The sequence below is a fragment of the Grammomys surdaster genome, unplaced genomic scaffold (genome assembly GCF_004785775.1).
Source record: "Grammomys surdaster isolate TR1022 unplaced genomic scaffold, NIH_TR_1.0 193, whole genome shotgun sequence".
Taxonomy (NCBI): domain Eukaryota; kingdom Metazoa; phylum Chordata; class Mammalia; order Rodentia; family Muridae; genus Grammomys; species Grammomys surdaster.
The window spans coordinates 10,107,467-10,122,609 of record NW_021604638.1 but is presented as its reverse complement, the minus strand read 5'-3'; the positions used below and the strand labels follow the sequence as shown (position 1 = coordinate 10,122,609).

The window sequence follows — 15,143 nt, the reverse complement described above, 5'->3', positions numbered from 1 at the left end:
GCTTAGACTTCCCATCAGAGTAAGAGACGGGGAGGAAAGGCAGAAAAGGTTTGCATCAGCTCTTTGCTGCCCCTGATGGCCAGGCCGGAGCATTGCAATGGCTGCTCACCTTTGTACTATGCGCAAAGAATTGAGCTTCTGCAGAAACGACACCTCCCGCCACAGCATCAGCCTTCTCTTCTAGCTGACAGAACTTTTCCTTTCTGAAAGATACTGTTATTTATGTATTTTAATTGCAAAATAATATATAAAACAGGACGGATAGGTAGATAGATAGATAGATAGATAGATAGATAGATAGATAGATAGATATTAGATTGTTTGGACTGGAGAGATGGCTCGGTGGTCAAAACACATACTGCTCTTCCAAAGAGAGGACCTGAGCTTGGTTCCTAGCACCTGCAGTGAGTAATTCACAACTTCCTGCAACTCCAACTCTGAGGGACTTGACCCCTACACTGACAGACACACACATACACAAATAAATAAATAAATAAATAAATAAATAAATAAACCCAATAAAATAAAACCTCATTGTGTATTGTTATCCCTAATCAGCTGTATCATCCTAAAATTTCCCTGTATATTTAATGAGAAGAATCTTTTTCTCACTTTTTAAATCACCTCTGTTTTCTACCTATCTTCTGCTGTCCTTTCTTACTTATTTAAACATTTACAATGTGGTCATTCTTCAAAAAGATACCACATGATTTTTCATAATTACATGTCCCTGTGAGACTATTACTGTCTTGGGTCATTTTGAACATTTTTTACCTGTAATTCTTTGATCAAAGTAGCAAAACATTGTAGTTTGCATGTAGATTGTTCCCCAAAGGCTCACGTGTTTCCACACTTAGCCCCAGGCTGGTGGTGCTGTTGGAAAATGTTGCACAAACTTAGAAGGCAGTTCCTCTTGGAGGAAGTGGCTCAAAGGTGCCAGGCCTTGAGGCTTCCTTGCCCAACCTCACGTCCTTTTCACACTCTACTTCCTGTGTGCAGATAGATGTGACACCTGGCCTTGTGTTCATGTCACCATGCCTTACCCACATGCTGCCATGTGTTCCTCCCTGTGGTGGAATGATCTCCTTTAACTGAAAGTCAGAATTAAACCCTTCCTCCCTCAAATTGCTGCTTGCCAGGTATCTGGACATAGCAATATGAAGAATATCTAAAACAGAAGTATTACATTCATAGATAAAAGATAGGCCGATATTTCATATATAACACCTATATGGAGAGAGAGCATGATATAAAAGAATCATTTAATTTTTCAAATGATACATTTAATTCAACAGATAATGTCTATGTCCCCAAACCTTCAGAATACTGATGTGTAAATGAGACTCATCACATGGAAACATCGAGATGCTGTCAATACACATTTGGGTCCCAAAGTCATGTTCATAGGCTTTGTCCCCAGGAAGATGTAAGGTTGAATCTTGCCTCTAAAATCCTCCATCTTTGCAACACTGGGAAGGTTCTAGTGGTTCTATAGACTTGTTTTATGTATATTTTCTCATCACTTTAACTGTAAAGGTAGAAAGAGGTCAGACCTTCCACAGTGTCTGTGCACAGCAGGTGCACGGTGTAGTCTGTCTGTTTGTCTGTCTGTCTGTCTCCTCGATCTTGTTTCCCAGCCACATTTTAGCAACCCTGGTGGTTCAGAATGGCCCATTTACCATTTAGTTTATGTTGAGTGTTAATTTCCATCCCTGGGAGGATCGTGAGTCAAAGGACTTGCCTGCTCATCTGAGTGAAGCCCTGGGCTCTGGGTGAATTGGGGGAGCCAGAGGCAGAAATCAGAATCCAGGCAACAATCCAGGCATCGGCCATGACTGTAGCCTCCAAGGATGGAAAATGCAGGAAATATTTTGGGGGCTGTGTATTGTGGTGTGTGTGTGTGTGTGTGTGTGTGTGTGTGTGTGTGTGTGTACACATGCCTGTGTGGCTGTGTGCATATGGGGGTCAGAGGTCTGCCCCTCCAGGACTGGCACTGCAGACATGTGCTACTACACAGCTTCTCTGTCACATCTGTGCTAGGGACATGAACTCAGGTCCTCATGCTTGTGTGACAATTGCTTTACAGACTGAGCCAGATCTGCAGCCTGTTTTTTGGGGGTGCTGTTGTTGTTGTTGTTGTTTTGAGTAAGGAAGTGAGTTCAGTGTCTTGAGCTTTTCCCCATTCCACGAGGTCTAAAGTCACTCAGTAACCTTTGGAGCTAGATTAGCTGAAGTGTTCACTATAACCCAAATGGTAACTACTGAGAAAATAACTTTAAAATATGCAAAAGGGGGGGAATGTGGGGATCACAGTGACACACTAGAAAAATATCAAATAAATATAAAAGAAGTTAGTATTTGAGTCATAAAACAATAAAAAGAAAGTAGCAGAAGACCCTCCTACAGTCGCCACTTCACACAGGAAGATTAAATTACAAGCTGGCAGCAATTTAGCACTTGGGAGACAGAATAGAAGGTTATGAGTTCAAGGTCAGCCAGGGCTACACCGTGAGATGTTGTCTCAAAAGAGAAAGACAACTATCTCTTCTGTAAAAGAAACCACTTCTGGGGCTGGGAAGATGGCTCAGTGGTTAAGAGCACTAGCTCAAGATTTATTGCTAGCACCCACACAGCAGCTCACAACCATCTACAACTCCAGTTCCAGAGCATTCTATGACCTCTTCTGACCTCCAAGGGTATCGCATGAGCACAGTGCACAGACACAGTACAGTCAAACACTCATACACAAACAAAATAAAATAAATCTTTTGTATAAATAAAACTATGTTAGCTCCAAAGACTGAAATTGAAAAGAATGGAAAATATGTGTTTCATGAAAATAGTAAAAAGAAATTAAAGTAGCTGTACTCATATCAGATGAAATAAGCTTCAAGCCAATTATGAGACAAAAAGATGATTGGGTATTATAAGAAGATCAATTTGCCAAGTAGATATGTAATTCTAAACATATGTGCACAGAAGCTGCTGGCTGGCAGATGGCCCTCTAAGAGGGAGAACCTTGAAACTGTTTTAAAAAAAAAAACATTCAATCCGTGTAAACACATCCAACATGCTAAATTGGAAGGTTAAAAATATTAAGGTGGCCAGGCAGTGGTGGCGCACGCCTTTAATCCCAGCACTTGGAAGGCAGAGGCAGGCGAATTTCTGAGTTCGAGGCTAGCCTGGTCTACAGAGTGAGTTCCAGGACAGCCAGGGCTACACAGAGAAAGCGTGTCTCGAAAAACAAAACAAAAAAAAAATATTAAGGTGGCAACACCATGTAATTCCCTTTTTTTGGAAAACTGGAAAAGCTTGTCTTCAAATTCATTCAGAATTGCAAGAGACCTTGTGTTGGGGTCCAGGAGTAGCCCCACAAACCACACGGATCTCAGTCAGACAGGGAGAGGTTATTAAGCATTTGCCCAGGGACTGATTAGTCAGAGCCACAGGACAGACTCAGAGCTGATTTTGACATTGAGTCAGTATCCTACAGAGCTTTTAAGTCTGAAATCCACATCTGTGCCAAGTTGTTCCACCAAACAGGATTTAGGGATAGGAGATTTCCTTGGGAACATGTCTTTCTTGTACATCTATCCTGTCCTTATTGGGGTATTCAACTGTGGTGGGGGACTTGCCTTGCCTAACACTCATATTTTATCTTGCTAACCAAGATGTCAGTTACCCATAGATATGACTTCTGCCAAGTAAGATGTCATTACCCCGGGAGGTCTTAGGAACTTAAAACTTTACTCTTCTCCTACTCAAAATGGAAGTCTTACTCTAACAGATGCAGGTGTCTCTCTTATGCTGGGGTCCATCCCAGGTAAGCTTATAAAAGTAAATGCCACAGAAGCTCATACATAGATGCAGGAAGTGCCACCAAGCAGTTGGTTCAGGTCCAAGTTTATTGCGGCTAACTATACAAAGCAGTTCTAACTGCCCTCTATTTCAATTGGTTTCCAAGAACACCAAAGCACGGAACACAACAGGATATGCAACCAACTGGGGCATGAGAATAATTTTCCTTGTAACACTAATAACAGCTTAAAATAGCTGTCTAGACAGGCAGCAGTTACCCAGGTCTTGACACTTTGTATCTTGGTAGATACACAAGTTCCTGTAAAACAGGGCCTTTCTGGGTAGCTAGGTACCAGCATACAGTAGGGAATACAGTTGAAAAGTGGGACTTCCCACAACTTCTCTAAACTCATTTCCAGGCTGTGCAGTTAAATCAAAACAACAAAATTAAAATAAACACAATTGCTCAAGAAAAAAAAAAAGTAGGAAGCCAGAGGCTCACCTGTCATCTCAGCACTCAAGAGACAGGAGCACCACATGCTCTGGGCTAGCCTGGGCTACATAACAAGACCCTGTCTCCAAAAAGAGGAGAGGGGAAGGTTTTTTAATTCGAGTAACTAATTGTGGTACACAAGACTTCCCAGGAACCAGATAAAGAAAGGGTGCTGGTCAGCATAGTCTACAAGGTCACTGCAGTTTACTACAAGCCCAGAAAAGAATGGTGTAAGGCTGTGGTGTGGTGGTGCATCCCTTTAGTCCTAGCATTCGGGAAATAGAGACCAGCGGAGCTCTATGAGTTCAAGGCTATCCTGGTCTACACAGTGAGTTCCAGGGCAGCTACATAGTGAGAGCCTGTCTCAGACTGCAGCAAACGTGATCAATGTGACCCTACTTAGTGACTCCACGCTTGTGGAAACTGAGGAATGGTTTTACATGAGCAACCCTGGAAGGACTTGACTACACCAAAGGGCTGAAGGAGGAATGGAACACTCTAAGTTCATATGGGGGAAAGCAATGATAGACCATTTGACATAAACTGATGGAAATGTGATTTTGTATAAGGAATGAAAGCTATTTCTCTAAGCCTAACAGGGAAAATTAAGCTTCTAGCCCAAATCGGACAGCAGTCAAGAACACACACCACCGTCACTGAACACACACCACCGTCACTGAACACACACCACTGTCACTGAACACACACCACCGTCACTGAACACACACCACCGTCACTGAACACACACCACTGTCGTTGAACACACACCACCGTCATTGAATACATACCACCATCATTGAACACACACCACCATCATTGAACACACACCACCGTCATTGAATACATACCACCATCATTGAACACACACCACCATCATTGAACACACACCACCGTCACTGAACACACACCACCATCATTGAACACACACCACCATCATTGAACACACACCACCGTCATTGAACACACACCACCATCATTTCTATCTGGCAGTGGACTGGGGGCCTGGTCAGCACCTCGGGCATTAAGAGAATTTAGATTGAAGAGTCAAGCCACAAGATTAAACTACTAGAAAAATTATAGGCAATAGGAGGACGAGGCGTATTCATTTGTTATATATTAAAACGTAAAGACCATTTGTCCTGTTATCATGAGACAGTCACTTTAAGACCTACTGACATTGGGGGTAAATATAACAAAGATACAGAAAACCTCCATAGGGAATTTTTTTTTGACTGGGGATGTAGATCCGGCCTGGCATATACAATGTGCTAGGTTTCATTCCTAGCAAGACACGCGTGCTCACACAGTCAGGGGTGCGGAGGGGAGACAGAGAGGAGAGAGAAAGAGGGAAGAGGAATGAGAGAGAGGCAGAGAGAAGAGAAAGGAGAGAGAAGAGAGGGAGAGAGAGAAGAGAGAGGGAGAAAAGAGAAAGAGATGGTGAGAGAAGAGGGGAGACGGAGAGAGAGGAGAAAGAGGGGAGAGGGAGAGGGAGGAGAGGAAGGGAGAGGATGGAAGAGCGCAAATGAAGAAAGGGAGAGAGAAGAGAGGGAGAGGAAGGAGAGAGAAGAAAGGAGAGGAGAGAGGGAGAGGAAGGAGAGGGGGGTCGGCCCTTTAAGTTCCAGATGAGAGGATGAAGGGACAGCAAATCCGGAAACAGGCCCTGCCTCTGTAGTGGGCGGGGCTAGGAGGTGGTGGTCGGGGATTCGGCCAGGCTTTCCTCTAAGCAGAGAAAGGCCGTCCTAGAGCCATCTCCGAGCCTCTTTCCCTCTCTTCTCCCGGCAGAGTTTGGACAAACCTAACCACCCTCGGCCAGGACTTACGACCCATCTTGCCACCACCATGACACCTGTGTCACTTTTTCAGCTCCTGCTGGTGCTCAGCCTAGCACCTCAGCCGGTGCCTGGAAGTCCCAAGCAATACTTTCTGAGTAGGTGCTGGGTCTGGGCTCGAGGGGAGTAACGGGGTTAGCTCCTGTGGAAAAGAAACTATCTCAGGGGACACCTCTAGAGAATTTCACAATGACTAGAATAGTACCGCATTCAAGGATCCGAACGTTATAGTCAGAAAACTCTAGGTTTGAATCTCGGTTCTGTTCGTTTATTACAGGGCTCCAAACTCTCTGAGAACAAGGGGTTTTGGTTTTTGTTTTTTTCCCAACTGCGATGTTATAATGTAAATAATGATATTGAGACAAGAAAAAAGAGAAAGAAGCTGGTGTGTTCAGGCGAGGTGCTCTCTTACTAGACCATGAGACACATCCCAGTAAACATTAATTACAGTAAAGGTCGTTGGCTTCATCCTCCTGGTTAAGTTTGCTGTCCCCAGTTCCAACATGGAGGGAACCCTGGTCCCACTCTTCAAGCATTTAGATAGACAGGAAAATGAAATTGGTAGAAATCAAGATTCCATCTGTATAACGTTGACCGTGGAGGATATGTGGGGAGGAAGGGAAAGGGATTGAGCATTTTATTTTATGCTTGGTAAAATCTAGAGGCACTCCACAATTACCAGTAACTAGCACCCGCTAGAGTCTGTCTCGTTGGCCACTAAAGCTCTTTAACCTGACAAGGGCCAGTACACAGTAGGAAGAGAGCTGTTTTGTGTGCATTCCTCTCTGTATTTGGGCTCAGGCAGAGGATATGACTGACAGCTCATGTTGCTGTGGAGGCTCGGTTCTGTTTCCAGAACTTCTGGGAGGAAAAGGAGAAGCCAGAGGTTGGCATCCCATTCTGAAATTCCCACCCTCGACACCTCAAAAAAAAATAATCCACCCTGAACTATGAGTTGGATTCCAGCTTCCAACCCAGCTCTTGCAGTTTGTTGGGCTCGTTGTTGAACTGCACTTCTGTTTAGGCTTCTTTAAAAAAAAAAAAATCTGTTTAATGTATATGAGCACACTGTCGCCGTCTTCAGACACACCTGAAGAGGGCATCAGATCAGATCCCATTACAGATGGTTGGGAGCCACCATGTGGTTGCTGGGAATTGAACTCAGGACCTCTAGAAGAGCAGTCAGTGCTCTTAACCACTGAGCCATGAGCCATCTCTCCAGCCGGTTTAGGTATATGGGTGGAGATATATATATATATATATATATATATATATATATATATATATATATATAATATGAATGTGTGTTCTACACAAATAACCTATGTTCAGTTGACTCCAGGATAAATTTAAATTAATATAAACTAGGCAACCGATACTTTTTCACTTCACACACACACACACACACACACACACACACACACATTCATACCCTTGAGACAGACCCTACCAGAGTCTATGGGAACTCAGTATCTGATCTGGAAGGATTACAAATAGACAATGAGTTCAAGGTTCCACCAAATAGTCTCAGATCTGATATCCAGCCCTAGTTCACTGAACAGAACCCAGAGGAAGATGAGAGCCAGGGGCAAAACCTATTCTCATCCCTGGAGAGCAGCAAGGGAAGACAAGGTTGCTGCTGCCTGTTCTCTCAATAACTCTCTTCCCTATTCTTCATTCCAGAGTATATCTTTGAACCTCCACCCTGCAGATCAGAGCCCGAAGACTGCAGCACATTCTGTACACAGCAGGAGGAATGCCTCCACACTCTTCAATGCTGTTCAGCCTACTGTGGGATAGTGTGTGCTTCAAACCAAGCCCCAGTACTTGGGGTCTCCTGAGGGTCTCCTCTCCCAGCCCTGGCACCGGAGCCACTGGCAGAGGCTGACAGCTGAGCCTCCTGCCCATGAGTGTGACGGGTCTTCTTTCCTTTGCCTTTCATCTCGTTGGTTTTGCCATATTGCCCACCTCGTCTCTGCCTTTACCAAGAATGATTTCCACAGAACTCCTAATTAAAAGGGCATCCTCAAATCTCATCCCTCCACCACCATAGCTGTCAATCTCTGTCCCCGTCTCTCTGAGTGTACTCAGAGTTGCCTCTGTCTCTATTCTGGGACCTTCCTGGTCCCAGAATCTACCTTTATCCCAGAATCTGCCTGGAGTGATGGATCTGGTCACACATAGCAAATTTGTTCTCTTTCTGCTTCGTTTCCTTCATCCCTAGACATTCTCATTTCTTAACTTGGTGCTCTCAAAGGAATTAATCTCTCTCTCTCTCTCTCTCTCTCTCTCTCTCTCTCTCTCTCTCTCTCTCTCTCTCTCAGCTTGCTCATCATTAAGACAAGAATAAACATGAGACTAAAATAAAAACCACAAATGAGCTGAAGCAGTCTCTTGCCTCGTGATTAATTTCCATACATTTTACTGGTCCCTCGACCAGTTCTGTCTGAAAAGACTAGCCCATGCGACTAAACTCCACATCTTTGAACGTGCAGTGTTAGATAGAGCTCAAAGGGACAAAAAGCTGATGGTGGTGGCACCAAGCTCCTCCTTCCTTGTAGCAGGAGGGCTCCGTTTCATGTTCTGCCTTCAAGTGGGATTAACAAAGAGTAGGAATTACACCTTCAAGAACAAATTGGCACCCAACATAGTTGAGAATATTTTCTTCTACAGATTCAAGAGATTCAAGACTCCTCAGGTTTGACCACTGAGGTATGCTCCCAAGTGCATTGCCTAAGTGTAAGGTCCTCCTGATCCTCCTCTTCCTCTTCCAGACTCCTCCAAAATCAACCAAGTTCTCCCAAAGCCAAAATGGCCTTCTTGATGGCCAGATTGCCTGGTCCTGTGTTTTCCACTCCACCTTCAGTTTTCGAACTCATTACCTGGGGGGCAGAGTATGGGAAGGAGAGTCATGTCCTAAGGGGAGTGCAGGACACTCAGACCTGAGGCTCTGCTAAGGAACAGTCTGTTCTGTCCTCCAGTGGGAAGTACCAGGAACAGGAATTCAGACTGGGCCCTTCACACTCTGTGAGTCAGTCACTGGTTAACTTACTATACAGAGGTACAGTTAAGCTGCTCATGCAAAAGAGAGAGAGGCCATCCATGCCTCAGGATGTTATGGGGATAACTCAATGCTGCATGGATGGGACTATCCTCACTGAGGAGGCTCTGCCAAGATGAGAACACACAGATGTCACTCTTTCTGGGTGTTTGCTCTCTGAAAAGGTGGAGAAGGGGTTGCCTCTATAATTTCACTGAAATTACACAAAGCTCACTATCAGAGGTCTAATCAGTCTGAGACCTTTCGCTTCACAGCTGGGCACTCATGCACTCAGTGCTCAACTCAACACATAGTAATGCTCAATCCTGGCCCTTGAGGTAGGTGGGCTCAGCCCTCCCACCAAACCAAACTCGAAGTATAAGAGCAGTTGACAACAGCCTCTTCTATCTGCTGCTTGCTCCACCATGAAGCCTGCTAAGCTGGGGTCTCTCCTGGGATTCTCCCTCTTCTGCTTACTCAGTCCTCCGGTACTGAGCGGTGTTGAACGGCTTGCTGAGCATCTCTGCAAAGAATACAACGGTATGAGTAAAATTAAGGCAGAAGGGAAATTCCAAGGTCAATTACAAATGGGGGAGAAAGAAATGTAAGCAATTCCCCTGGGTGGGTCAGAAGGATCTTCTGTTGTGGCAGTGCCCACCAACCTTAAGCCCCTTAACTCAGGGTGTCACTTACTTTGAGGGACTTGTGGGTGTTCAACAAAGATAAAACAATATATGCATTTAGCAAAAAAAAAAAGTTACTAATGTGTTGAGTATACAAGAGGATTTATATAGGTGTTTGGAACAACAGATTGATGCTCTATATCCTATTCAAATTATCGGATGGAGGTTTAGGATTTAAGAGTTAGGAGCCATCTCGAGTGTCATGACAAATACCATTGGAATTGTGATACTTCTAAAATTTACAATGAGAGTCATTATAATTAGAAAAAAGTTTAAAGACACTTGTAGGATATTTGGCATAATTCTAACACCTCTCTGGATATTTCAACTTTGCATAGTGAAATTATGAATTTAAAGAATGCTGCTCTGCTGAGCTTTGATGCTGCAGATACTGCTGATAAAATTATCCATGGCCTGAGGTCAGTATTTCCATTTTGGTCAAACCTCAGGAAAGGCACATATAGCTTGATCATGCTAGCACTTTTTGTCCTGGAAATACTTTTATTCCTGTCCATCATGTTAAAGCTTGTCTCTAACAACATCAACATGTTGGCAGCCAAAGTACATGACTTGAAACTGAAAATGGACCCCCGGACAGAGTTATTAATTTAACAGGTTGGCAAGCCAAGGACGGGTAAGATTCTTCACAGAGCCTTACAAACCAAAGACATAAGTGCATTACTTTTGATAATGCATATTCCATGATGAGTAAGGAAGGCATTCTTGGCAGAACAACCTAAGACAGTCTCAGTCTTGTTTATGAAATAAAAAAGGAGGAGAGGTGGAGAGCTTTTGGGGCTTCTTTGCAAGAATCTGGCATGGGCCAATGACAAGGAGATGGGCTTCAGGCAGGAATCTGACATTAGGCAAGAACAAAGAAGTAATTTCAGGCAGGAATCAAAATCGTAGGCTAGAACAAGGAAGTAGGCTTCAGACATGAAAATGACTTTGGGCTAGGACAGGGAAGTTGGCTCAGATATTTTGGTCATCCTGATAAGCCCTTAGAAACAGTGATCACAGGAGTGTTCATGGAATTTTGTTTATTGTCTTGTTTGTTCTTTGACTATTTGTGTTTATTGTCTTGCTTGTTCCTTGACTATTTGCATCTATTGTATTGCCTAGTTCCTCAACCTAAAACTGACCTTAATACTTGCATGTAATTTAAACAGTATAAAGGCAGAAAAGGAAGGATGGGATGGGGTTAGTGGGGTGTGGGGAAATGGGGAAAGGGGATAACATCTGAAATGTATAAATATTGAATAAAAAAAACAATATATGACACCAGTAAGTCCTTTCCAGATAGAGAATTCTTTTGTAGGAGGCCAAAGACTGGACAAGTTTTGAGATAGGGGCTTTGTGGCATAGGGCAAGATCAAACCTTCCAAGAGATTGCATTGGAAGGAGAGAAAGGAATTTTCAGACTGAGATCATTGAGGTGTATCTAACTTCTAGGCTCTGAGCACACTGTACCTGTATAGAGGAGTTTACAGTGTAGCTATGACTACATGGGGAGGCTCTCTCCAGAGCTAAGTAGTACAGTCTATACTTGGAGTTAAATTCAAAACCCTGGTCCTGTCACTCAGCAGATGTGTGCCTTTAGACAAAACTCTGAGCCAGTTACCATCTCCTCCCTGCAATCCCACTTTGCCCATGTGGAAAAAAAAATCAGAAAGGCAGAGCGTATTTTAAGTATCAAATAAAATCACGTGTGTAACTAGGTAGAGACAAATAGTCCTTATCAGAGAATAAAGTAGAAATCGGCACCATGAGGAAGGTGATCTGCAAGCACTTGGCTATCAATATAATCACCAGTGTGGCTATTTCAGTCATTCAGACCCTTCACCTAGCCACAAAAAGTGAGGCAGCTGCTTCCTGGAAGACAAGAGGAGGAGTACAGAACAGCAGGTTATGAGGTGCAAAAGTATCGTGCCCCTGGTTCTTCATCTAGCTTTAGAACAACAGAAAACAGTCATCTGAATTTTGAAATGTAACTTGTATAATAGGTGTGTAAAAAGCAGGGAGTGTGGGTTCAGCAGGCAATTGAAAGGTGAGGCAATGAGGGCAAGGAGATGCAGAAGGCTGGGATAGCCTGGAAGGTGCACAGGGTAAGGAACCTTGTCACTTAGTGCAAGCTAAGCCATGCACAATCAGGCCCTTCCCAAAAATCACTGCCCAGGGCCACAACCTGGAGAGGTAAACTGTGTTGGACAAAGATGGCCTTACCATATGACTCTGCTTGTAACAGAAAAAGCAGAAACCTTTCAGAGTCCCTGAACAAACAATGTTTCCACACTGAAGACAGGAATTTTTCTCTTTTAGTTTTTACATTGTGTGTGTGTGTGTGTGTGTGTGTGTGTGTGTGTGTGTGTGTGTGTAGGCTGCAGGACTACTAAAAGAAGCCGCTTCTCTCTTCCCACTCCATGGGTCCAGAGACATAGCTCCAGTTGTCAGTACTTTAACTTCCTAAGCCGGCTCGCCATCCCAAGCAGGAATTTCTAAGAGCTTCTGAATAAAGACAAACTTCCCCTTGTATCTTAGTCGATTCGCTCTAACTCCTGGTAACTTCTCATGCAGATCCTTGTGTTTTGAAAGTGGATCCTGGCAGCTGCTATGAAGTGCATTTTAGATTTTTCTACAACCAGACTGCCAAAGACTGTCAGGTTTTTCTGTACGGTGGATGCAATGGTAATCTTAATAACTTCAAGCTTAAAATCGAGTGTCAAGTAGCTTGCCATGAAATATACAAAAAACCGCCTCCCCCACCGAGGTAAGGAATATAACCTCATCTTTGGTCTTTAAGATGAATGGTAAGAGAAAGCTCTGAGATCCAAGGGTAGGGAAAATTAGTCAGAGCTTACCCTATTTTAGGATGTAAAGAGGATAGATTGTTCCATAAAAGTTTCTAACAGTTAAGCTGGATCTCAGAATAAATTGTAGACTTTGCCCAAGGGGTGATGGTGCACGCCTTAAAGGCATTTGGGAGGGCAAGGCAGATGGATCTCTGAGTTTCAGGCTAGCCTAGTCTACAAAGTGAGTTCCAGGACAGCCAGAGCTACACAGAGAAACACTGTCTTGTAAAACAAACAAAATAAAACAACAACAAATTGTTGACTTTGTAATTAGAAAAAAATCAAAAGTTCAGGGAGAAAATCCTCACTGAACAACTGAGTTTTGCCACAGTGTCAGATGTTCTGCTGAGCAATTACCATATAATGATATAATCTTACATTAAAATAACAGCCGGAAAAGGAAGCGTTCTTTAAGAGAGTTGGCAACAAAGAACCTTGCTATGGATTTGAGATTGACCACTCTCCAGCCTGGTAGACTGAAGCAAACAGAAAGAAAAGAGACCTCGCTACAGAGAGCATGGAGAGAGTCCAGAAGATATCCCCTGGCCAGGCTTCGCACCTAGGCAGCTGCAAAGGTCAGTGTGGGGTCCATGGACCAGCTCCAACAGGTTCAGTTTCCTGAGAAACCAGGCTTTGCCTCCCGCAGTCCCAAAGACGACTACTCTCAACCTTGATCAGAGAAGCTCCCTTTAGCAGTGAACAGAAAGACTCATGGCTGCCCAAGGCACTAAGAGATGAAGGAAGTCTCCTCCAACTGGTGTTAGAGCTGGATGTTAAGGGGGAGAGCTGCAAAACCCTGTCCTCTGGACAGAGTGTAGACTCTGTAATTCTGAACTCACAGCAGCTGCAGCTGCGTATGTGTGCCTTCACAGACCTAAGCTTGGAAACAGGAATCGGAGAGAGGGCTTCAGGATTCGTTTCCCTGGGGAACAGCTGGCTACTGATGGACACTGGTAAAGGACAGTGACTGTCTTCAGTGGTCTATCCACCAGCAAGTCCAGAGCTGTGGTCATATGCATAGCTCTAACCAGAATCCATGGGTCACAAAACAAAATGACATAAATCCTCTTAAGCAAGCAACCTTTGGGGCGAGGTGAAAGAGCCAGAGTGAGATGAAACTAAGGACACATTGTATACATATGTGTGTGAAATAGAATAAATTACTAAAAGATCTGAAAAAAAATAAGATTAAAGGAGTCCTACAGTAGATTACTAGTATTATTTTCACCTAATAGATGAGGAAAACAAGTCCATTAGATGTAACCACTTGAAGCCTTGTGCTGGTGCCAGCACCACGCCTTTAATGCCAGCAGAGACAGATGGATCTCTGCAAGTTCAAGACCAACCTGGTCTACAGAGTGATCTCTAGGGCAGCCATGAGGACTACACAGAGAAACCCACCTTGGGGAAGTGGGGGGATAGTAACCAATGCATAACAAGTTAGTTTAGGTTTTTGATATTTATTTTGAAATTAGATCTGACCATCACAGGGCTCTTGCCCTGCTTACATGCTCCCAAGTCAAATCATTGCATTTTTCAAGCCTCCTAAATCTCTGTAGAGACATGCTACTTTGTACAGCTGAAGTCCCTGCTCAGAACTGATGATTTCCAAGTTATTAGAACAAGACAGTCAATGTGTCCTATCCAAGGAGAGCTGTAACTAATTTCCATAAAATGAGAAGTGCAGTAGCCTAGGGAGTGACTCAAAGGCACCAGTTCTGGTTTTGGTCATTCCTAAGGGATCTTTGTCATGACTAGAACATGGGTAGTGGCTATCTTTTGGGAAAATGAAACAGATTCATGGAAGAGAGGGGCCATCCTCTAGGATTGTCCCAAGAGAGAAATGACTTACAGTAACCCAGGGAGACTTTTTGTAACCTGTAACATGGATCTGATTTTTCTACTTAAACAGAAAACCTGAACCTGAGCCTGAGCTGGAACTTAAAAGTATGTGTGTTCATGGAGGTTCTTGGATGGACCATCTGAAATAAAGATTCAAGAAGATTCAGAGCAATGTTTAGATTTTTTGGAACATGTCCATAATCTTCAACACTTTGATTCACTATTTTCCTGTTCCTGATTTTGTCTTTCCTGAAATAAAAATTACACAGTCATTCAAAAATAAGAACATCTTCCTATGTGTCCTTCCTGTATCTTCACCCCGTTGCCTTGTCCAGAGAATGTCAACAGGCTCTATCCTATAGGTCTCTCTTCTCTCATGAGCAACTCCTCATACATCCAGATTATGCCAACATCATTCCAGGACAGCTGACCAAATTGCACTGATTGGGGTCCTCCTTTATGCAATCCAGCTCATCGGTGCCCCCAAGAGCAGCAAACCTATGTTCGACGTTAAATCTTGAAATCAAATACAGCACTGAACCTCACACTTACCTGAAATGTTTCTCCACTGGAACAAATTTTTCTTTGTCAGACTTCCTGATTCATGTT

General features: G+C 43.6%; 2 protein-coding genes across 2 annotated transcripts; both read left to right on the top strand.

The window, feature by feature from the left end:
* Positions 1–6,085: 6,085 nt before the first annotated feature.
* Wfdc13 (WAP four-disulfide core domain 13) lies at positions 6,086–8,158 on the top strand. Its single transcript, XM_028769510.1, has 2 exons — positions 6,086–6,218; positions 7,804–8,158. Exons 1-2 carry the CDS (start codon positions 6,131–6,133, stop codon positions 7,959–7,961), a joined length of 246 nt encoding a protein of 81 aa, XP_028625343.1. The 5' UTR covers positions 6,086–6,130; the 3' UTR covers positions 7,962–8,158.
* A 1,377-nt stretch (positions 8,159–9,535) lies between these two features.
* On the top strand, positions 9,536–14,799 carry LOC114622930 (kunitz-type protease inhibitor 4-like). The gene is made up of 4 exons (XM_028769509.1): positions 9,536–9,700; positions 12,418–12,610; positions 13,084–13,267; positions 14,605–14,799. The coding sequence occupies exons 1-3, from the start codon at positions 9,586–9,588 to the stop codon at positions 13,253–13,255; spliced, it is 480 nt and encodes a 159-aa protein (XP_028625342.1). The 5' UTR covers positions 9,536–9,585; the 3' UTR covers positions 13,256–13,267; positions 14,605–14,799.
* Positions 14,800–15,143: the final 344 nt, after the last annotated feature.